Genomic DNA, 24,768 nt, shown 5'->3' on the forward strand with positions numbered 1-24,768 from the left:
TATATCATTTCCTTAATTTGCTTAGTCTTTCTATCTTTTTCCTTTCCTTCCCTTTACAATTATTTACCCAAGATAGCACATAACAATATCTTTTTGGAGAAAAATAATAATTTATCAGGAGAAAAATAGTACAAATCTATAAATGAAAAAATATTAGATAAACTATTTTTACCACATCAGCAATAATCTCATGCAATTATAGAATGCCATGTAAGAATAGTTTTCCACGTATCAGTAATTTTTATTCTCTTTTCTACTCAACTTTCTCTAATCCCAGCATTGACCATTACATCTGAGTTTGACCTCACCCTCCGCTTAACTCATTGATTTCATGAACCTGAAATCTAAATGTTGTTTGTTTTCGTATCTTCGTCAGTATTATTGTGTACCTTTAACTCTTCCTTATCATGGTCTTAATGCTTGTTTGTATGCGCTTGTAATATATGATTTTGCGGTAAACTTTATTGCGTGGAGAAAAACTTTTACATAGTGTTTTATTATTGCATGAGACCATTGTTGATTTGGTAAAAAATACCTATCTAATAGTTTTTCATATAAATAGATCTTACATATTAAATAATAAAAAAAGTAATGAATATAATATCTAGAACAAAATAGGTGATCTGAAGTGAATACGAAGTTTATCTCATTCCTTTTATACTTGTATTTTTTTTGTTTTTAAATGATTGAATTTATTTCTTTTTACTTGACATCTATAATGATCGTTTGTCCATTATTGTATAAGAACGCATTAGAGAGTCTTTTATAGGTCTATGTCATTTGCAGGACGATCTTTTACCATTGTAATAAGAATTAGATTAATTTTATAAATTATAATTATAAAATAAAATATTTAAATCATATTTGTTAAATCACCTATTGTCAATTAAAGTGGCTCAACTAATATGGTCCTTTATAGTATAGGTATAACAATTAGAATGGATATAAAGTTGGATGATTTAATAATTCATGGCATATAAAGTTTGATACATTTGATATAAATTTACGTTACTTCATTTTTGTAATGTGCATTATTATTTATTCACGTGCGTACACGGACAGATTACTCTACTTTTATTTCAGGCAAAGGGAGGTGGGTATCCTTTCTTTTTTTATCCAAATTTCATCCTTTCCTTTAAATTGCTTTATTTTTTCCAGCTAAAAGGAAACCAAAGCGGTTTCTTTCCAGACTAAAGTGGAGGAGTGAAGTGGAGCGCATGAGGCTGAGGAAGACAAAACATTGAGGAGATCATATGACTTTCAGGGATCTTTATATGTATATATATATTATTCAGATTTTAAGAACCAGTAATTTAGGTGGGTTGATATGTAGTTTTGAAATTATTTTTTAATATTTAGTAGTTTGATGGTATTTCTCTTTTATATGTTAACATATTTTAATATCTATATGTCTATATAATATAAATTCCATAATACTCCTATATATTACGTGTTAGAAAAATGATATTATTTTCCCTACTAGAAAGCCGAAAAGAAAACCTTTAATAAGGAAAAAGCGGTATCTTTATATTTGTTTTATGTATCGACTTTATTGTGAGCCGCGCATGCGAGATGGACTGACTTGACTGACTTGGAGGTGCATTTATCTTATACTCATGCCTGTATTATTTTATAAATAAAATCTAAGATATTAGATTGTATTTTAAAATATTCGAAATCTAGTATTGAAATTGCTCGATTTTCATATTATGTCACTTGTATTTTCATTATTTTATTAATTTAGAATTTGCCTGAATGATTGAATATTGTTTTCTTTAATTTGATCATGGACTACTCAATTGGCAATGTACTCATGCCTTTCTTTCTCAACTGAACTACGCCACGTGCACTGAAGAAAGTCCAGTTGTACATCCCATAAAGAGAATCCCCAACAACAGATCAATTTATTTCCCCACCAAAATTGCATGGTGTGAGAGCTGAAACAAGCCCGCCCTAAGTAACTTCCTTTGATGTCACTTTTTCTTTAAAAACCGCCGTTATATTTTCCAGTAGTGGCTCCTGAATCTATATCTCGCCAGCCACAATGAAGCAACTCATATTCCTCCTTTGCCGTAATTCTCCTTTCGTAAGTTCTTCCATTCCTTTCTCATACAAAAAAAAAGAAAAAAAAGACAAAGGAATTATTATTATTATTTAATTTTTGGGCAAGAAAACTAGTTTTTCTTGGTCTTATGGAGAAGAAAGAGCGTTTCGGTTCTGTTTCTATTCAACGTTGGTTGAAACTTGAAAATTCTGTTTGTTTCTTCAGAAAAAAATGCAGTTAAAGAAACTAGTTTATCTTTTTTTGTTGTTTGACTTTAGTGATAGTCTAAGAGACTGTTTTTTCTTGGATTTTCCCAGGAACCGAAAAGCGACGTGTTTTTAAGCTTTGTATGCATTGTGTCCTCTTTTTGTTTGCCGATATACTCAATTGGATTTTAATTTTTCTAGTTTTTTTTCCCTGTACTTTAGTTTAAGTTTTGCTTCTTTCTGTCTATGATAGTTTAAATGTTTAAAAGATAAATACTTGATCGCTTTAACGTTACTCTTTTTCTTATTCAGGTTTGGGATGGAAATGGCTTCTCGCAATGTTTTGATGACTTATATCCTTCTCTTATTTTTAAAAATTTATTTATTTAATTATTTTTAAGCTTCATTTTAATTTTTAACACAAAAGTAGACACGGATTGATTCTACTTTCTATGAGTTTGGCTTTCCTTATTCGTGTTTACGGTCTTGGGTTTTGGTATAAATGCAGCAAGTATTGCCGTGATTTGCATAGTTGGAATAATGAGAAGGGGGGCCCGAACAAACTGGACGGTAAATTCTTCTTTATATAAGAATATTTTCGTTTCATTCCCTTCTTACTAATGTCTAATGAGAAATTTCTATTTGTTCTTGGCTTATGCCATGCCTCCTGAATGGAAATATATTTGCTTTTTTTTGGGGGGGACATATTACAATTTACAAGTTGGAAAAATGAACCCTGGTCACTTGCACTATTGCGGTCTTGGTGGATATGTATTTACTTATTTCTATTTCTTTTTTTTTTTTTCAAAATATATGGTTTATGCATCAGCTGCTGCTCTGGTTTTAAGTTCTAATCCTTCTTATTTATTGTTATGTATCAAACTAAGCAAGTAATCTTCTGCATGTCCTCCTCTTCCCCCATTTCCTTCAATTTTCTCTCTCTCTCTCTCCTTTTTTTATTTAGTTTTGAATTCGAGTAGCAATGTATTGCTTTTAATAATCCAACCCAAGCAATTTACTAATGCTTCAAAAATTATGTGTGTGTTTATATTTCTTTTAGGTAAATTTTTCAGAGAAGGCTCTTCTACATTCTATAGCAGTCATTGGAGCATGTTTATCATGTGTGGATGCCATTTTGCTTGTGAAGAAAAAGCTTCATGGAGATTTTGTCTTATATCATGAGTTGCTTTTCAGATTTTCGCATTTCATGGTCTGGGTAAGATTTCCTATCTTCAAGTCATTGGCTTTCTTGCTGAAAACTTTAAGCAGTTTTTTTTACTTATAAAACTTTATTTTGGTATCTTAATATTGTTTGTCTGGTTCAAATATATTTAGGCAACTATTGTATTCTCCTTGAGGTGTGCCTGTTTTCAACACATATTTTGTGATATGGTCCTCTGTATATGGTGGACTATAAAACCTCTGTTTGGAATCCCTCATCTGCAGAAGGCATTCTCTTCAATGGAGGTATTACTTTGTTTTTCTTTTTAGAGTTCTCTTTCAATGTATTGAATGCTTCTATATAATTTATTGTGCTATGGATCTTGCCATTCTAAATTGATGTTTTTATGGTACAAAGCCATCTAAAATAGTCGGATAAAAGACATAAACATATTATTGAGGACTAAAAGAAACAATCATTTCTTTCACAATGTTGAGATGCTAAAACCATTTTATTTAATTAACATCTTACTCCCTGCAATTTCATTTTGTAATATTTGCCTCCATTGTCTTCATTGTGGTGAATAAGAGTAAACTTTGGGAGTTCATACTTATTCCTGTAATAAGTCAATAGCCCAAATGATTGTCCTTCACAAGTATCATTGGTGGTGCCCGTTTCTGAAAGTGTTCATGGATATGAATATTACATATATTATTGGAAAAGAATATTTAAGCCATTTGGTTTTAGTTTCCGGTTCAACCTGCAGTTTAAAACTAGTCTAAACTGTGTAGTTAGTGATATTGTGAAAAGATCTTTAGATCAACCTTTTCTTCTTCCATACCAAATCATCTTTTCAAACGTGGAATGCATCATGCAATTACGTACTGCTGATCTGTCACAATAGCGTGTTTCATTCATCCTTTTTTTTTTTAAATTTTTTTTAAGGCAACTACAAGCTAAAGGTTTTGTCTTGCTCCATTTGAGGCAATATTATAATTTCTTATGTTGGTTTATGTACTTAATATAATTCTTAATAGAGTTAATCACTCAACATAGGCACTGCAAGTTTTAGAAAATTGGTATTGAATTTTCAGCGAACCAACTCATAATTATTTATATATCTTTCTTGACAGGTTTTAGATTGTCTTAAAGAAAGCTCTGCTTTATTTTTGGATATTATGTTTTCAATATCTATTAACTGTATCCGGATAAAACAGGCATCCGCCAATAGCAGGTATAATTTTCAATTATGTTGATCGTACCACAGGTTACATGTTACTGTTTTCTGTGGTGTATCTTAAGTTTAGATAATTAAATTACTTGAATATGCTGCTTGATATAATCTCATCTTGAGATTTTCTCTCTAAAATGCACAATTAGACAGCTTTCTCTCTCCTTCCACCTAAAAGAAAGTAAAACAGAGAAAAGCTTCTTGAATACACTATATCTTTTCTTATTCTTGTTATGTGTTGTATGAGGCTAGCAGCAGGAATTTCATTCAACAATTAATAGGTTATCCTATCGACTCTGTCTGATCTTGTAATGCTTATTACATTTCTTCATTAATACTTGTTTTCCCCAAGGCTGGAGGAGACAATGGTTTAATCCTCTCGACCCCATTTTGATCCTTAATGAAGGCGTATGAGGTCCTTGGTACAATTCCTTAGGGATTTACCAACTAAGTTAGTGCCTCAACCTCTCTCTATCTTGACTGGATCCATAACTAAATAAGATAAAAGTTCTAGGATTAGTCTAATATTTGGTGTACTTAAAAACTTTCTGAGGTGCCTTTTCAATCATAGCTACCATAGAAAATAAGAGGTGGGAGATGGTATGGTAAAGGATAAATACAAAAAAGAATTATTATCGAGGAATTGTGAGGACATGTGAAGTGTGAAAATGTTTAAATTATTATGCTTCATGTGGGAAAGTGATTAATTTAATTACAACATATAAACACATTACAAAAAGATCATGATGTGCAATAGATTCAATAACAACTTGGCTCTATTGTCACTATGACCCGTGACATTATCACTTTGTCACACATTCTTGTGTTAGTTTATTCTTCTTTGTTTTCTTTTTCTTTTTCCAGACCAAATGTAAGTGACTCAACATGATCATCACATGCATTGCATAGCTTTCATTCTCCCTTTGTAGTATGTAATTCTTGTCTTACGGTTGTAACTTGTGTAATACAAATCAAATTGAAAAGGTTCTCACCATTGCATGGTGTCCTTTTTCTATGACTTTGGATCTCTTATAAAGTCCTTCTTTATTCATTTTCTGCATGAAGAAATAGGTATCTAAACAAAAATTTATTTTTCCACGGACCACTTTGCCAATTGTTCCATTCCATTTCATTAGATATCCCATATTCCATATCTAACATTTTGAGAATCGCTTGATGAACTTGTTCATACTTAAGTCTCACTTGACAGCTGAATTTAAGGCTATAGGAGCTTTGTTGAATATAACTGCCTTATATCTTTCCTCTATGTTATTTAGACTTATTGGCTAAACTCTTTGCCTGCAAACACTGCAGCCCAATGGAAGATTCACTTCTTTGTGCTGAGATGGACATTGAGGAAGGTTGTCACAGGGATTCTGTAAGTAGTTCTTATCTTCTCAACTTTTCGCATGTATGCTTCCAGCCTATTTATTGTTTATACAATTTTTATTTTTCTAGAAACAATTTAAAAAACTGAGCTCTTAGTAGTGTTATCCTTTTTTTTAAACTTATACCAAAGGAGTTTGAATCCTCCACCTCCTTTTGTTGTCAATGTCATAAGTTTTTCTTTGTTCCAAAACATCCCTCTCCTACCTGAAATAACCGAACTGGAATTTACATAACCAAATCAACTAAGTCTTCTAGATAAAAGCAATTTTTCTATGGTGTTATCCCACATTGATTAGGTTTATACTTTGCATTGGCTTGATATTGATGTTGAGCCTCTCTACCGTTATCCATCTGTTGTGTTTGGAAGTATGATTGTGTTCTAAAAATTTTTAGGAAGTGTGAAGGATGCATCTAAATATAAATAGGATACTTGGGTATTATTTCCAGTACTTTTTTTGTAAGCATCTCAATGCAATCTATATTATATACTCCTAAAATCCTACCTTTTCCTTGGTGATTTAAGGTTTTCTTGAGTTTCATGTAAGCTGATTCTAAGTCTGAACTCCGAAGTTCCCATTCTGTTTAAAGTAAATACCAGTTCCCTTTTTTCCCCTACAGTTTTGAAATCCATTTTACAATATATATTTAAAAATTCACATTAATTTTGATCATAGCTGAAATAATGATACTCTGTTTAGCATGATGAGTGCACATGGACAATTGTAAAGAGATCTTTATAACTGGTGTATCTCCAGCTTCATTATAGTGTAAATTACTCTCTTGTATGCTAGTCTTAAAATAAACCTAGTTTGAATAATGTGTAGCTGTTTGACATGCCTGCTTTTGAGGACCCTCCTTGACTTTTGCATCATATTTAGCAGCTGTCTGTAAGCTTACTGTCCATTGTATCTATCCAAGAAATAGCCATGCCAAATCTTATTGTGTTTATTTTTATTTTTTTGTATTGCAGTACAAAATGTGTCTTGTTTTCCTTTTTTATTTGTCTGAAGTAGTTAAACTAATATTAATATTTTGCATGTCACTTGGTTGTCAAAGAGAAGAATGCAGGGCTGTTGGGATCATATTGTGTTCAGATCTATCATTTCTGTAATGAATTCTGGTTTGGGAAAGCAGCTTGGCTTTGATGATTTACTTTTGCTGCCGACTGATATGGATCCTTCTACATGTCACAAAAAACTATTAAGCTGCTGGCAACACCAGCACAGTAATTCTTCCTCAAATGCATCATTATTTAGAGCAATCTTCTCTGCATATGGATGGCCATATCTTCGTCTAGGTTTATTAAAGGTATTCTTACTCTATGCAGTGCTTGAGAGGACATCTTGAAGATCTTTATGCTTCAATAAAAGAATGAAAATAGAAGCTTGTATGTTGATGAAACCTTGTGTTCCATAATGCATATAAAACATTTTTAGAAATTGAGGTCTACTCGCTTATGTGGAATTCTGGGGTTCAACTTGTAGAAAATAAAAGATCCGTGGCTGAAGTTTTCAAGTTGCTTTATATGAATTTTAAGTTTTTCCTACCACATGTATAATTTTGCTTTTTGCAGGTTTTTAATGATTTCATTGGTTTTGCTGGACCACTGCTTCTGAATAAGCAAATTCGGTTTCTTCAACAAGGTTTGCATAGTTCTAATTCTTGGAAAGATGTCAGTGGTCACCACCTCCCTAGTTTTGTTGCATCACTTATTTCATTTTTAAATATTTCTCTATACTTTGGAATGATTAATTACTTTTTCTGTATTCCACTATGATACAATTAAACCAAATACTATATTAGTGAATGTGATAAAACATCTAAATTGCAACTGTTATTATCTTATGCAACTTATTCTGTAATCTGTGACTGAGTGCTTGGTACTGTTTTTGGTTCTACTTAGTAAGATTCATAGTTTTGTTGTATGAGTTCAAGCCTTCAATGAGTTGGGTCATATTACTGTTCGGCTTTTTGTTAGTTCCCGCATCTGTCCCACATGAGATGATAAAGAGAGCTCCATAAAAGGATTCTTAGGATACTAGGATTTGAGGTTCCTACCAGTTTCTGCTGTTTTAAAGAACTGTTCCTGATCACCTCTCAAGGAAACCATCTTTGTCATTACCCAGGGTTTGATTGGATTGTGGGGAATGAAGGGTAAGTAAAGGAGGGGGGATAATACTTTCTAGTTAATTTTTTTTGTCTGTACGAAAAGTTAGCCTTTATTCTAACGTATGATTTGACATAGCGGTCATTAATTCATACATCAATGAGACCATGTTCTGTTGATCTCTTGGATATCTGGTGTTATCTCTATCTTTTAACCATAATGATATGTCATGTTGCTTTAGATCACAAGTCAGTATTTTTGTTATATGCATATTCTGTAATTTGAAATATCTCTTGCCGAATTTATGAATTCAGTTAAGCTAAGTTTCTCTCTTTCTGTTAAGTTTATAGTCTTTCCATGAAGACAACATGACTTTTCCTTGAAAACTGTTTGTAACTAACTAGGGCTTCATGATAATTAAATTATAATGAAGTTTTAATTGGAAATATACTTATGTTGACCTTGCTTATGCGACTTGTTTTTCTTTTGTCAGGTTCTGGAAATTTGGATGGCTATGTTCTTGCAATATCGTTAGGCCTAGTATCAGTTGTCAAGTGAGCTTTTCGCTAAATAATCAATGATGATTTTATACATTTTTGTCCTTATTTATGATGATTTTATACATTTTTGTACTTATTTTCTCTCTATGTTTGTGTTTCCTTGTATTGGTCTGCTTAGATTTTGCAACTAAAATGTGTCCTAAAGTAGGAAAAATATGTTTAGCATGTTTTGGGCCCTTGGGTATATATTTAGTTTGGATCGATTCAAGTAAAACTATATCGGTTATATGTGCTGGATTCTTGTTTTTCTATTCATTCTGGACCACTTGTAAACAGACAACATGAGGATTAATTTTGTTTTCACCATATTTTAATTTCTCTTAAGCCTTTAACTTATCTTTTATCTACATACTTATTAGAAACACAATAATGGTTACATCATTCATCAGGAAACGGAAAGTTTACAGCAAACTATTAATGGGTTGCCGACTTGCTACACTGGCATGCTAACATGGAACAGGGTTTAGGCATGAAAGATAATATCCAAATTAGTACTTGAAATGTAGTAAAATATCATATGGTTTAATGTATGTGTTTATAATGTTGTTCAGAATTCTTGTGAAATCCTTGAATTGAGAATATGTGAAATATATAAATCTAGAAATGCTTTCTTTTCCTCTTATCTCTCTTAAGATTCCTTTCTTATAACAGCTTTTTTTCCCCTTTGCCCCCTATGATCAATTCTTTTGTCTTAAAGAATGATGCCTGGCTAATTTTTTGTTGCTTAAATGTAATAATTAATAAATACTTACCCCAATCATGCAGATCCTTTTCTGATACACAGTATACTTTTCATCTTTCAAAGCTGAAGCTAAAGTTACGATCTAGTATCATGACTGTTATCTATCATAAGGTATGTACAAGTTATTTCAAAATTTCCTAATGTGAATTTTCAAAAGTTAACTAAAAGATGCATTTTGCTTTTATATTCTTTCAAATTTGCTGTTGTCTGTCTCAATATCCGGGATGGAAACAAGAATTCTGTCCTTTGCTTGTATTAATGATTCCAGTGATAAGAGATGCATTTGCACAGTTTTTGAGAAATTTCATGATAATCTGAGGAAGTTGGGAATTTATTTCAACTACTATATCCAACAAAATGAAAAAAATGATCACTCCAGTTCTTTATTATGCATGCAAGTTGTCATGCAATATTATGTAAAATGAAGGCTAGCACTCTCAGGATTAAATGGATCAGAACATTTTTTGTATTAAGTGTAGCTACTTTTGCACATATATTGAAAAGGAAGACATGATTATTACCTTTTTCACCAATAGAAACGAGTTTATTAAAATGGTCATATAATACATGCTGGCATCTTTTACATCAAAGTCTTTCTGGCTGTTGCAACGCTCAAGAAAATTATCTATCATGATAATCTAAATTATATATTCTATGGTGAGAAAAGAGATTGATTAGAATGGAGAGGTCAGTCATAAGCATCAGATGTGCTGTCTGCAGTTGAATGCTTTCTATACAAAACTAACACTGAGGGTGGTTTAATGAATATGGATGCCAGGAAATGACTAGAACTAGCCATATTCCTTGATACAGAGAATGAAGGTAGGATTAATTAGGATGTGACAGATTGAGTAAGAGCAGAAGTGTAGTTTTATGTTCCAGATTCATACTCCAACGAACAGTGAACCTAAAACTAGTTTGCAGTTTCTCTGTTTCTGTAGTGAATTTGATTTTGTTTTGGCTTTTGGAATGCAAGTTAGTCCTTGTAGAATGGTTGGAAATGGTTCATTGGTGCTATAATGATTTTTAATAGATTTTAAGATTTTTTTTCCCTTCAATGTTATACCTTTGAATTTTAGTATTTACTTTGATAATTGTTGTAAGACACTTTTTGAAATTATTGGTCTAGCCTCTCTCTCCCTTCTACTTGGTAACCTTATACTTTGGTTGTTGAGATTGATATTTCTGTTCATAACTGGAAACACTATGTCATATTTATTTGGGCCTTTCATTCCTTTGTATATTTGAGCAATGTTTTATCTTCGATTTTACATTCACAAACTTTCATCAGTGTTTATCAGTCAGCATAGCAGAACGATCAAAGTTTTCGGAGGGGGAAATTCAAACATTTATGTCTATAGATGCTGATCGAACTGTCAATTTATGCAACAGTTTCCATGACATGTGGAGGTAATCTCTTAAATCACACATAGCTCCTAAAGCAAGCTGTTCTATAAATTGCATGGTAAGAGTAAGATATCTTTGTGGAAAGAGGTGAAGACATAAACATAGATATTTTCCTAGCATCAAAGCTGTCAGTACTGCATCATTATCTATTTTTATCTTTATTATCACAAAGTTTTGAAATCATGAAATGAGAATCATTAAACACAAACTATGAATAGTCATATCATGTTACTAGAAATATAGTTGGTTTTTCTTTCAGGAATAAAAAAGCCCCTTCTTGTGCTGTAATGTTAGGTTAAATCTAAAGCAGATCTCTTGTATGACCTCTTGCTTACAATTTTTTTCAGCCTACCTATACAAATTGGAGTTGCACTGTATCTTCTGTATACACAAGTCAAATTGGCTTTCACGGCTGGGCTTGCAATAACCATCTTACTAATACCAGGTAGTGCTAGAAATTAAGATTTGATTTCCTTTTGGGTATAAATTAACTCTTAATCTTACATTAGCAATTTTCTTTATTTGGTTCTGTAGTTACTATACTATTTAAGCATACTTGTCCATTCATCCTCCACGTAGGGGCGTCTGGTCAATTCAGTATATGAAACTTTCTGTTTGTTTGGGGCTTGGTAATCAACAAAACCTACAGGCTCTTGGCTTTTTATGGCCTTTTTACTTCTTGATGGACAAATCTCTATATTATTGTGGTTGATTTTACTACTACTAAATGTACTAGATTGGCCTTCTTGTATTCTAGTAAGTTTAAAAGGTATCCATACCTCCTCCAAGGACTAAGAAACTAGCATAAGACTTGCTGCCAAAGCGATAGCCAACTTGTTTTGAAAAGATAGGATGCTTCTTGACGGGTAGAGCTTTTTTCCTTTTTTGGATGTTTTACTTGGTATATACCTGTGATTTTCACGAATGTATTTGACAATTCATAATAAAATCTCTATGGAAAAAATGCAGAACGTTTAAAAGCTCAAACATCCATGTATACAATGAATTTTAAAAGCTCATACATCCAGCACAAAAGAGAGTTAGGTCATTTTCTGCAAATAACACATTTTCAAGAATGAGGTAGAATAAGCAACTAAAAATTGCTAAATCTCAGAAACCTGTTTCTGATCTATTAAATTAGTAGTTATCACAAATGAATTCATCCATGCAAGGCAAAATAGTTCATGTGTATCGTTTGGAAATCACTCTCTTTGAGAGAATTGGTAAAATTTTTCAATTGCTATAAAATAAAGTAGCAATAGTGATATAAGGTGGAGATTGGAATGTTGCACTCTTTGAAGAAATACTCTTTAATATTTCATTTTCTGATCCTAGTTTTAAAAATCTAAAATACAAATTTCTATAGTAAATTTCATTTTCAGAAGAGTGGCCACTAATTGCAATAAATCATGAGAGTTTATTTCTTAAATAAGTTTAGTTTGCGTATAATGTGAAATCTGATGTTATCTATGTTGGTAATGACTGTTATTGTAAAACTTTGCTTTCAGATATATCACCATGATTCTAGTTGAAAGTCTCTCTAGACTCTTCAGGCTAGGAAAAGTAAAGATCATTTTAGTATAATATGGTGCAGATAAATACTCTACAGATCAGCCTAGAGTAATCTAACTGTGGAACTGCCTAATTACTGTACATTCCTTATTGAAGATTTTCTCAAATGATTTGACACTTAATTCTTATTGTTGAAATTTTATATCTGCAGTAAATAAATGGATCTCTGAATTGATTGCCAGTGCCACTGAGAAAATGATGAAGCAAAAGGATGAGAGGTATGTTCACCTTTTTACATAAATTATTATAGCAAAATGAAGTTTGCCAAAACATTGAGCCTGTCTAAACCATTTTCCCGATGAAGATAAAAAAACCAAGAAGTTTACGGGGGTTAAATTCCACAAATGATGCTACTTGGGTTGGAGGAAAATATTAAAAGCAAAAAATTTGAGCTTGGTGATTACAGAAATACCTTCTGGTCTGACTGCTAACTATCAAGTGGGCCCTAGTTGATTAAATGGATGGATACGCAAATGCAATTATTAAAGTTGGTTGAGCGACAAAAGGCTAATGTTACTGATGTATGAGAAAAATGTATTAAGGTTACTTTCAGATCAAAACAGAAAACAGAACAAATTTCACAAGCAAATAAATAGTACAGATTCATGGTGAAGAGATTGCAACCGAAACTGCTTGTTTGGCAGTTTAAACAAAGGTTCGCAAGATGACATGGTTTAAGCTTGTTTGGCACTTTGGCTTAAGCTTGAAATATCGAGGCAGAACTTCGTTCTGTGGTTGGCCATAAAACAGAGGTTGTTAACAAGCTGTTAACTAATGCACTGAGATAGTCAAACTGCTACATCACGTGAGATGAATGGTTTTAGTGATGAAAGCATTTCAAAGTTCTTATTGTTTGCTTGTGGACAATAAAGCATTTCACATTTGGACAATAAAGGATTATCATTATGCTGATGATTATTGAAGAGTAACAATTATAGTGACACCAGAAGTTCGTGAATGGTACTAATTGTAGAAATGGTTTATTTCCAAATGTTCTTTGGCAGGATTAGGAGGACAGGGGAACTTTTGGCTCACATTCGCACTTTAAAGATGTATAGCTGGGAGAGCCTTTTCTCTAGTTGGTTGATGGATACAAGATCTTTGGAAGTGAAACACTTGGCTGTATGATGTCATGCTTTTATTCTTGGGCATTTTTAGATTAATATAATTAACATTACTGATTCTGTTTTCTTACAGTAGGTGGATAGGTTTTGATTTTAATTACTTTTTGAATTTTAGACACGGAAGTACTTGGATGCCTGGTGTGTATTCTTTTGGGCTACAACACCAACTCTTTTCTCTTTATGCACATTTGGACTCTTTACATTGATGGGACATCAGCTTGATGCTGCAATGGTATTTAGGCTATATTTCTGTGCATAATTCCTTGTTTATTTCCATTTTGGTTTCAAATGTTATCTAAAGAATAATATGAAGCTAAAATTTCTATGAATCATTGTTTCAGGTTTTCACATGTCTTGCTCTTTTTAATAATTTGATATCTCCTCTCAATTCATTCCCATGGGTCATCAATGGACTTATTGATGTGAGTTCCCTTGTACATGATCTAAAATGAGCTTAGAACAGCTACTCATACTTAGTAGCAGTTATTGTTAAACCTGTCAATTGGGTGTTCTGTGTGGGTTTTGGATCGGGTCAATCTGACTTGGATCAATTCAGGTTTTAAAATTTTCAGGTTATTTTGGGTTCGGTATTTCGACTTCCTGGTTGGGTTTCCAAGTCAGGTCATTTTAGGCTACTTGTTTGGGTTGTTTACGGGTTTGGATTGGGCATGTTTGGGTTGTTGACCTTTTGTTGCAAATTGGGTTAGGTATTCGGGTTTGTGTATAAGAATTGACAGGTCTAGTTATTATTAAGAATGAAAATGCCTTATTTTTCCTTGCTTTTCTGCAGGCCTTTATATCTAGCAGAAGGTTGAGCAGGTTCCTTTGTTGTTCAGAACAAAAACCTGAACTGGAACGTAAAGCTAAATTTCAACCAAGTTTCTCAAATGAAAAATATGATCTTGTCTCCAATGATATGGTAGTAGTTATGCATGATGCATCTTGTGCTTGGTCAAGCGATAATGAAGATCAGAATTTGGTTTTGAATCATGTCACACTAAGTCTCCCAAAGGGTCTTTTGGTTGCAGTAGTTGGAGAGGTGAAATATATTCCTTGAGGCTATTTTACTATTCTGCTCTATCTTTAAAGTGCCGTCTTTTCTTTCTGAGTGTTTCATGACATAGTAAGGATATGAACAAACTAGTAAACGTAATTTCCTACAAAAGTGGTACTTATGCCTGCATTCAATGGAAAATTATAGACGTGGATTTAGGGGACATTAAGAAAGTACAAAGTTTTAACATAAAAAAAAGAGAGACTATTTGTAAGAAATGGGATCTATTGTGCAAAATTTTGGAGAAGCTAATTTGATTATCCATTTTTCAGATTCATGTCTCTTTGTTACTTAGCGTCTCCATATTCTTGCATTTCTAGAGGTTCCTTTTCATTTCTTGGTAATAGTGAACAACACTATTCTGCTAAGCAGCAGGAACAAGTAATACACAAGATACTACAAAATATTTGCACAGTAGAATTTCTTAATTTTGACACAAGATACTTATCAGGTTTATTTAATATGAGAAAAATAGTGTCTTTCCTTGAGTATGCCTCTTCATAGAAATACAGGAGGTCAGAATTACATGCATATGCTCTCTAGTTTTTCTTCTCTTTCCCTCCCCCTATATAATTGCTTCTTTTCTTTCTTCTCTTTAGAGATGTTATATAGGTGCATTTTCCATTCATAGTGTGAGAAGGGATTGCATATCAAGTTTGTATGCAGAAGGGCACTGTCAAAGTATTGCTAGGTGTACTATCATGTGGCCATTATAATGTGATGACAACTGTTTCATTCTTTCTTTTGTTTTGATTTGAAATCCTTTACCTTTGGTTCTATTTTTTTTTTTGCAAAAAAAGGTTTATGAAGAAATTTCAAATAGAATCATCTAACTGATACACACATTTCCTGCCACAAGGAAAGCACAGATTAGGTTCAAATCCTTAGTGGGAGAAATTATCTTATCTAACATTTTTGGATGATAGCATGAGCTTTCCATGTTCCATTATGTTCATAATATTCAACTTATGACTTTCTGGCTTAAAACTTGTTGATAGAATGAGATCATGCTAGTCCTGATTCTGCCTCCTGAAGTAGTGTTACTATATATTAGTATTTTTATTGATTCCTAGTGAAACTCAATTGCTTTACTAATTTATGTGATATAACATATAGAGATCTACAGTTTATGTATTAATTTTTATTGTATCAGTAAGGCTTTGCTTGGTATGAAGGATGGAAAATTAGTTAATCAAATGGTTAAGATTAATAACCACTTTCCTATTTTGTAGTGTAACCATTAGATTAACAAATTTTCCATCCTTACTCCTTTCCATCCTTCGTCCCAAGAAGAGATTAAGAGTTATCATTTGCAGATTCTTTTGCATCATATTCATTCTGTTAAAAAGTGACAAAAAAAAGTGATTTAGTTGTAGATATTTTTTCTTTTACTTGCTGCTTGCGTGGGAGAAAAATGAAATGGAACCTAGTAGTTGATACAATTATAGATCTGCACTAGTATAACTGTATTTGGAGGATCCAGTGTTTCCTACATCCACATCACTGGTAATATGCTATGTTCAGGTTGGTTCAGGCAAATCATCATTGTTAAATTCTATATTGGGAGAAATGAGGCTTGTTTTTGGATCAATATATTCAAGTGGCTCTGTTGCATATGCACCACAGGTATTGACAATGTTAAAAGTAGTATATTCACTAGGTTCTTCAGGTTCCTATACTTTATAATATGTTCTTATAGTTGCATTTTTTGATATTGTAGGTTCCATGGATCTTATCTGGAACAATACGTGGCAATATATTGTTTGGAAAGAATCTAGATTCCCAAAGGTATCATCCTATTGAGAGAATTAGAAAAACCCAATGCTTTGATCTAGTCCACTGAACTAAAGAACTTTGGATAAGATTGGAATTGGTAAATTTGATTTTTGCCCTTTTTTTAAGGTAGAAGTAGCAGAGGGTTGAAATGACAAAATATGATTGATGTAAGAAAAGTATGGAAAAGTTGCAGGTAGACACAAGTTGTCAGTGGTTAGGTGAAATGAGGAATAAGTCTGTGATCTTTTTTCTTTTTTTTCTTTTTTTTAAATCAGCATAAAAGCTTGCAGGAAATACTATTTTTTGGCATAAATAACAAAGTAGAACCAGAAACAAAAACAATTACTGTAATCAAATTGCACTAGCTTTGATACCATCTATGAAAATTGGTAACATAGTTTTTCTTAAGAATGAGCTCACTGTTATGCTATATTCATCAACTATATACAAGTAAGAAGTGATATTCATATACAGATTTATAATAACTAAGGTTCATAATAAATAATAAGTATTTTAGTCAGACTAAGACTATGAAACAGATACATGATGAGTGCCAAAAAAAAAAAAAATTGAAATGCTTCAATCTAATTGACTGAATTATTTAAACTTTCCAAAAATCATGTCTGTCAAATTTTAGAAAAATGACTTAAATGGTATGTGTGTGTGCATAATAGTTAAATTCTATCATGGAATGGAGACAGATTGATATTCATAATCAACTTGGCAAGTGGAAGCTCTATTTACATGAACAAATTTTCAAATCCAGTAGTTCATTCAGAAAAATGTGAATTACATAAGCAGATATGAAAGGGCGAAACAGTTGAAATTTTTTATTCTGGTGTAAATTGATCCTAGTGTCTATAGATGCTTAAATTTGTGTTTGAGACAGTAAAAGTAATCCATCTAAGATTATATATTATTGTGATCTAAAATGATTAAATGAGTGCCAATCTTTCGTCTAACATTTGAGCATGCTATATCATGAGAGAGAACACATGTAGAACCAGATTTCTCATGTATATCATCTATATCTTTTTTATACATTGATCAGGTACGCAGATGTTTTAGAGGCATGTGCTCTAGATGTTGATATTTCATTGATGGCTGGACATGACTTGGCTTATATTGGAGAGAAAGGAACTAATTTATCAGGTGGACAGAGAGCTCGTCTTGCTTGAGCAAGGTTCATAATCTTTGCGTGCTTGTTGATGTTAGCTTCTGGAGAGATTAGCATGAAATATTGTTATTTATGCTGACAAATAATCGGTGCTCACTGTGCTTTTTAAGCAGGGCCATGTATCAGGATTCCGATGTTTATTTGCTTGATGACATCCTTAGTGCAGTTGATGCACATGTTGCTAAATGGATTTTGCAAAATGCTATTCTTGGTCCTCTTGTGGAACATAAGACTCGTATCCTCTGTACTCATAATGTCCAGGTTATTGTGTGGTTTCTGTTGGTTTCACTCGATTATCAGCCATATATTTGCATAGACAGCGGCATAAGTCTATTGATTTTAACATAACATAAGCATTTTTGAAACACTTTAGAAAGTCATTAATTACCCTGAAACTCATATATATGGATTGCCAGGTTAGGATGGTCTGTAATTACCTCGGAATTGTTAGCTATGAAAACTTCTATTTCAACTTAAGTTAAATTTCCATATGTAGACTCTTTAAAGAAGTGCAAATGGAGCATGAGTTGTCTGTTGCTGTATTTGTATTTTTAGTCTTTCACTAAGTTTGGTTCTTGGAATAAAGTTAAATGTTGAATGTAGTGGTTGATAATGCATATTAATGAATGTGATCATAAAGGAAATAATTAGTGCGTAATTCGAGTAAATTTTCTTTTGCTATCTGATAAATTCTTTCAACCCTAACAGGCAATATCTTCTGCTGACATGATTGTTGTAATGGAAAGAGGGCACGTGAAGTGGGTAGGAAACTCGTCTGACTTGGCAGTTTCAGCATATTCGGGGTTTGCATCAGTTAATGATTTTGATGCATCATATATTCATAGTAAATTATACAGCACAAATACTTCCAACATGGACAAACAAAGCCCCCTGTTGGAGAATAATGCTTTGGATGTCCCACTGGAAGCACAAGATATTATTGAAGCTGAGCAGAGGAAAGAGGGTAAAGTTGAACTTATTGTTTACAAGTAAGTTGTTTGTATTTTCTGCTCACCATTTGTGATGCTAGGTTCCATTTTCTGTCTTTGATTGTTAGATTTTTACAACTTATAATCTGTTTCCTGCTCAGAAAGTATGCTGGATTTGCTGGTTGGTTCATTTCAGTTGTGATATTGCTTTCTGCAATCTTAATGCAAGCTTCTCGAAATGGAAATGATTTGTGGCTATCATATTGGGTTGATACAACAGGGATCAGTCAAGGAAAACACTCAACATCCTTTTATCTGGTAGCTCCCATCACCGCATAGAGAATTGCAATAGCCATGCATACTTTTCTCTTTAAAAATTTTGTCTAGTAAAATATTGCATAATTCCACTGTCAATAGTTTAATTTATGGGTTCTTTTCATTTTGTGTTATTATACAATGAGTAAGCCGTGATTTTGAGCACAACTTAGGTGAAACTTTATATCATATATAGCATTTTCTTTCTTTTGAGCATAATTTTAGAATGTTACGTTATCTTTAACCTTGTAATGGAGTCTCTTTTTGTCTCTCATTCACACGCGCACACTTTTTGAAAAAAAATTTGTCCCACGGAAATAATTCAGTTATTCCCAGTTGATTTAGAGGTGGATTCTCCAACAATTAGCATGTTCAGGTTATACACTGATTAAATAAAATCCTGATTTGACACCAGGAGTGTGCTTGTTAAAACTTATCCAAACCTCAACAACCAACTTGAAAAGTGAATGACCAAAACCTTATCCAATCCAAGAATTCACTAATTACCATCTTTGGCAGAGCAGGAGTGTCAAATGCTGATCTGAATTCCAGCAGCCTGTCTTAAATTTCTCGAAATTCAACCCAGACCAACTTGAGTTGACTTGGAAAGGCAACAGCCTAAACATTAGAACATTTAGTCTCCAAAATCTTTTCATGGTGTGATATTTGATTGAAACTCCTGTCCTTGGATCTAACTACTCCATAATCCCTCTTGACTGACTACTATTGGATTTTCATCCTACAAATTCTATATGGTTGTATTTGTTACTTTTCCACTTGAGGGGTCTAAGCCTCCCATTCAGCTCATAATAAGTGATATATGCACCTTTCAGATATAGCCATGTTATGGTAGTTCTGCATTAGGGAGAATATAAAGCAACCAGAAAAGAAAGGGAAAGAAGTGAGGGTGTGAGGTGGTATAGAGAGAAGGGTACCAGTCATTTATAGGCTTCTTCTGTTTTCTGATTGACTTATTAAATGGTGGTACAGCTGGTACTTTGCATCTTCTGCATCATTAATTCTTCTCTGACCTTGGTGAGGGCTTTCTCATTTGCATTTGGCGGTCTAAAAGCTGCAGTTCAGGTGCATAATACACTGCTTAATAAGGTTATTAATGCACCTGCCCAGTTCTTTGATCAAACACCAGGTGGACGAATACTTAACAGGTTAGACTGAGATGCCTACTGGAGATCATGTAAGTTTAAGATGTATTAGCAGATATAAAACTTATTTGGTTTACCATATAGGTTCTCATCAGATCTCTATACAATTGATGATTCTCTCCCATTCATCCTCAACATTCTCCTGGCTAATTTTGTGGGACTGTTAGGAATAGCAGTAGTTTTGTCCTATGTTCAGGTATTTTGGACATCCATTACTTCGATTCTATAGTCTTCCAGATTTCAATAAATTAAATAGCCCTAGTGATGAAATTTTGATGGAAACAATTTACTTAAATTTTGTAGGTCTTTTTCTTGCTTCTACTATTTCCATTTTGGTACATCTATAGCAAGCTGCAGGTATTTGCTTGACTTTGTCATGTCCGTTCTTTAGAACATATTTATGGGTTATCCATTCTTACAGAACTTAAGGAGGTGTATCTGTATATCTGAGTAGATGCATAAATGCAAACTTGTTTGAATTGAGAATAGTGGGGAATAAATGAAAATTTCAAATTTCAAGAAGCAAAATGGCTGAAATCAGGAAGAAATGGAGCTGAAGATATAGAAATTATCGGACAATTGTAAGTATTAAGGTGGATGTGAAACCCTTGGTTCCAGAACTCAGTATATCTATTCTAATTTATACAAGACTAAAAAAAGAAAAATGACTTTGAAATGAGGTAGAGCTGAGAGGAACCTGTTGATTAACAATAAGCTCATTTTAAGTTTGCAGAGGTTGTATATTTAGGTTCTCTTTATTCAGTCAAAAGTTTTGTAGTTCTTCTACAGGTCGACATCTAGAGAACTGCGAAGGTTGGACAGTGTTTCACGCTCTCCAATTTATGCATCCTTCACGGAGACACTCGATGGATCATCAACTATACGAGCTTTCAATTCTGAGGTAGATTTTCAGATTTTAGTAATCCCTTGTTTATTAGTTCCTTTAGATGTTCATAGGTCATAGGAGAAAAGCTCAACTGTTCTAAAGAACATGAGAGTCAGATTCTGAATTCATTTTGTGTTGATTATTTTAGAGATTGTATTAGCTGTTGTTCTTTCCGATAGAAAGGAGTTCAACCTTTTCAATGTATGTCATATATGATATAACAGTCATCAATTCTGCTGTTTATTTACAGAGAGTTGTGAGGCTTTAACCTGCATAGGGCAAAAATTGGAATTCTTGCCTTTTGTAAGAGTTCTATCCATCTCCAAATCATTTTAGTTATGGAATCTCGAATTATTTTAAGAAAAATCATAATAATTAACAGTGCTTGTCTTAAAAAGGAACACTGAGCTGTCACCCCTATACATTGAAGTACTTTGTGACTTGGGTTTCAATGTTGAAACGTTAAGATGAACTGAAGGTGTAAGCCCTCTAGTTTGTTTAAAAAGCAGCTAGAGATCTCATAATTACTCTGCTATTTAATCATGGAAGCTGCATAGAAGGACTGATATAATGAGCCAATGTCCAAGGGCAAAGTACTGTATGCAGTTTGACGTCCATTCTAGCCTCAGTTACTACATATGCTCTAACTATCCCCAAACCTTAATTTGTTTTCCTGAAATGTCTTGATTTTAGCTTAAAGTTGTTAACACATTGAATTTCTCAGTCCCCTTGTTCATCAGACTTCCCTATACTTTTTGGGGACTGAACCTTGACTGTATATACAGTTTGGCAAAGAGAATGAATAGATGGCATGAAAAGCATAAATAATTTGAGAGGAAAAGAACATTATTGACGGTTATGACTGGGATCTGAACAGGATTATTTCTTGGCTAGATTCACTGAGCTTGTAGCACAGTATCAGAGAACTTCATATTCAGAGTTAATAGCAAGTTTGTGGCTTTCCCTGCGCCTTCAGGTATATTCTAAAACTTTATGCAGTGAAAGTTATATTCTGAAGTTATGCTTGTAATCAGTATTGTTTTTTTCGTGTTGAACAGTTATTAGCTGCATCCATAATATCATTTATTGCTGTGATGGCTATCATTGGATCTCATGGAAGTTTACCAATTAGTTTTGGTACCCCAGGGCTGGTATATTCCTGAATTTCTTCAAATTGAACTTGTAGGCTACTCATTTTAGGAATAAAAGGAAATCGTTGAAGCTCTTTAGTATTTCCTTGTATCTGGGAGCCAAATGGATAATCTGCATCCCATGTTCTTCTACAGGTAGGATTAGCCCTTTCATATGCAGCTCCAATTGTTTCCTTGTTGGGAAGCTTCTTGACAAGTTTTACTGAAACAGAAAAAGAAATGGTTTCAATGGAGAGAGCTCTTCAGGTGAGATAGCTCTTTCCTTTTATCATTCAAATATATTCTATTTACAGGTTATATGCTGATATACTCTTTCTAGTATATTGATGTGCCTCAAGAAGAACTCCGTCAGTATTTAAATTCGAGTTGGCCATTTCAAGGAGTGGTTGAGTTTCAGAATGTTACCATGAAATATATCCCATCTTTACCAGCAGCACTAAATGATATCACCTTCACCATAGCAGGAGGAACACAGGTTAAAGTGATTTGCAGTTTGTTTGTTGCAACTTGATCAATCTATGACCAGAAGTCCTCGGATTGGATAGATTTCCCTGAAGGTGTTTTTTCTCCTTTAAAATAAAACAAAATTATTCTCAGGTTGGAATTGTTGGAAGAACTGGTGCTGGAAAATCTAGTGTTTTGAATTCCCTTTTTCGCCTAACCCCAATATGCGGAGGACGGATTTTGGTGGATGGCTTGAACATAGTTGATATTCCAGTTAGAGATCTTCGTGCACGCTTGGCTGTTGTACCCCAGAGCCCATTTTTATTTCAAGCATCATTAAGGTACTCCTCTACAATCTAATTTTGTGATCATTTGCCTGACATATATTGTGATAATTTCAAGGCACATTTGATCAGCATATTCTCTTGATTTTGTAATATATAATCGTAAAATCTTGGTTGGATCTGCAAATCTCTACTCGTATAAAATGTGAAGGTCATTTGATGTTATCCCCTTGCTATCATTTCTCTCTCTGGATGTCTTCTTAGTACACCATATAAAAATAATAACATTCAGCTTGTACTTAACCTTTACTGCATTACAACTTAATTAGTTTTGTTGCTGTCTTCCTTATTATCTCTAGGGACAACCTGGATCCTCTCCGGATGAGCAACGACGCGAAAATATGGGATGTCTTGGAGAAATGTCATGTTAAGGAGGAAGTAGAAGTGGCAGGAGGACTGGAAGCTAAGGTAAAGGAAGCTGGGACGTCATTTTCTGTTGGGCAAAGGCAGCTCCTTTGCCTTGCACGTGCTCTTCTCAAGTCTTCTAAGGTAAATTAAAAGATGATTCTCTGATACTAAATAAAATTACTTGATCCAAGTCTAGTTAATAAAAATACCTTAGTTTTTTTGTGCGGTTCTACTTGCTTGGTGTCAAAATGTTTTCATTTCGTCAGGCTATAAATGCTTTTGCATGGAAAATTAGATTTTCAACTGTTTCGGATTCCTGTCTTCTGGAGGATTTAACTTTAAGAAAGAGATAATAGCTCTAAGAAGATATATTAATGCTTTATCAAATTTTCTATTATTGAAGTTCTGTTTCAAATTTTATGAAATTAAGTTCAAACATAAAACACTACGCATAACCAATGTGTTGGATAACTGTGGGAAGCAAGCTTGGGTTGGCTAATAGTTTTTAATTGGCTTTTCCCCCAAAGATAGAACTTGAGTTGCAGAATTCTATTTTACTTCATAATATTCCAAAAGAAAGAATGCTAGTATTGCCCTTTTAAAATAATAATATCGGTGGTCACAATTAAATCCAATATTGGAAGGCACTAACAATATTGAAAATCTTAGGTTCTTTGTTTGGACGAATGCACTGCAAATGTGGATGCGCAGACAGCTTCAATTCTACAGAAAACTATATCCACAGAATGCCAAGGAATGACGGTGATCACAATCGCACACCGTATTTCAACAGTTTTGAATATGGACAATGTATTTGTTCTCAATCAAGGAACTCTGGTGCGTTTTCTATTTATTTTCTTAATTGTTTTATTCATTTAAATCCCCTTCCTTCCTTCCTGATCCCCTCTAGCATTACTTACAAAATATAGTCTGGCTTCTACTCGATATTAGATTCAATTTTATATTTGGATATTTTTAGAAATGTAGTATCTCCTTTTCAAGTTTCCAAATGATTGAACAACTGTTTCAAATTTGATAATGGTACAGGTGGAGGAAGGTAACCCAAATGCTCTTCTACAAGATGAATACTCCATATTTTCAAGCTTTGCTAAAGCGTCTACAATGTAATAGATGGTTGATCTCCAAACTCACTAAAACTACCACTCCAAATGTAAGTTTTAAGCAGTTGGAAGCAGCTCGCACAACTTGTTTTGGTAGATTAGTTCTTCAATCTTCTGTAAAATCAGGTTGGATTGGAGAGTACTACAATCGAATGTTTTTGTTGAAGACAGATGGGTTTTGGTTACAAAAGTGGGTTGACATTTCTAAATTTTAGTAGTAGTATGATTTACACTTTGAAATCAGTAGATATCAAAAAGTTCGTTTTCAAGAAACTCTGACCCGAAATCAACTGTGATAGTTAAAAATCAAATCAGATTAATCAATCACATAGGCTGCAGCAATAAATGAGTCAAAACAAAAACTAGTTGTGTAGCTCGTTGGATCCCTCCACTCTTCTCGTGTCTAAGCTTGGAGACAGATACAAGCAGCCCATATCCCACTATTTATGAAATACCTGTTAGGGCTCCTTACTCCTTAGTCCTTACAATCCTGACATTACGCACAATATATTAACG

General features: G+C 33.3%; 1 protein-coding gene across 1 annotated transcript; it reads left to right on the forward strand.

The window, feature by feature from the left end:
- The first annotated feature begins 1,841 nt into the window (after nucleotides 1-1,841).
- Nucleotides 1,842-24,525, forward strand: LOC107906417 (ABC transporter C family member 13-like). The gene is given in 36 exon segments (XM_041093648.1): nucleotides 1,842-2,086; nucleotides 2,563-2,603; nucleotides 2,733-2,820; nucleotides 3,311-3,466; nucleotides 3,586-3,717; nucleotides 4,546-4,646; nucleotides 5,958-6,021; nucleotides 7,089-7,340; nucleotides 7,606-7,675; nucleotides 8,633-8,693; nucleotides 9,465-9,552; nucleotides 10,733-10,851; nucleotides 11,196-11,293; nucleotides 12,572-12,638; nucleotides 13,425-13,542; nucleotides 13,660-13,776; nucleotides 13,886-13,966; nucleotides 14,335-14,583; nucleotides 16,123-16,224; nucleotides 16,319-16,386; nucleotides 17,426-17,557; nucleotides 17,665-17,812; nucleotides 18,260-18,540; nucleotides 18,642-18,798; nucleotides 19,786-19,961; nucleotides 20,043-20,154; nucleotides 20,262-20,315; nucleotides 20,737-20,859; nucleotides 21,722-21,820; nucleotides 21,903-21,995; nucleotides 22,131-22,241; nucleotides 22,315-22,470; nucleotides 22,593-22,780; nucleotides 23,083-23,272; nucleotides 23,801-23,968; nucleotides 24,179-24,525. Coding segments are annotated over 36 exon segments (4,383 nt in total). The 5' UTR covers nucleotides 1,842-2,044; the 3' UTR covers nucleotides 24,260-24,525.
- The last annotated feature ends 243 nt before the right edge of the window (nucleotides 24,526-24,768 follow it).

Source organism: Gossypium hirsutum, chromosome D05 (assembly GCF_007990345.1).
Source record: "Gossypium hirsutum isolate 1008001.06 chromosome D05, Gossypium_hirsutum_v2.1, whole genome shotgun sequence".
NCBI lineage: Eukaryota > Viridiplantae > Streptophyta > Magnoliopsida > Malvales > Malvaceae > Gossypium > Gossypium hirsutum.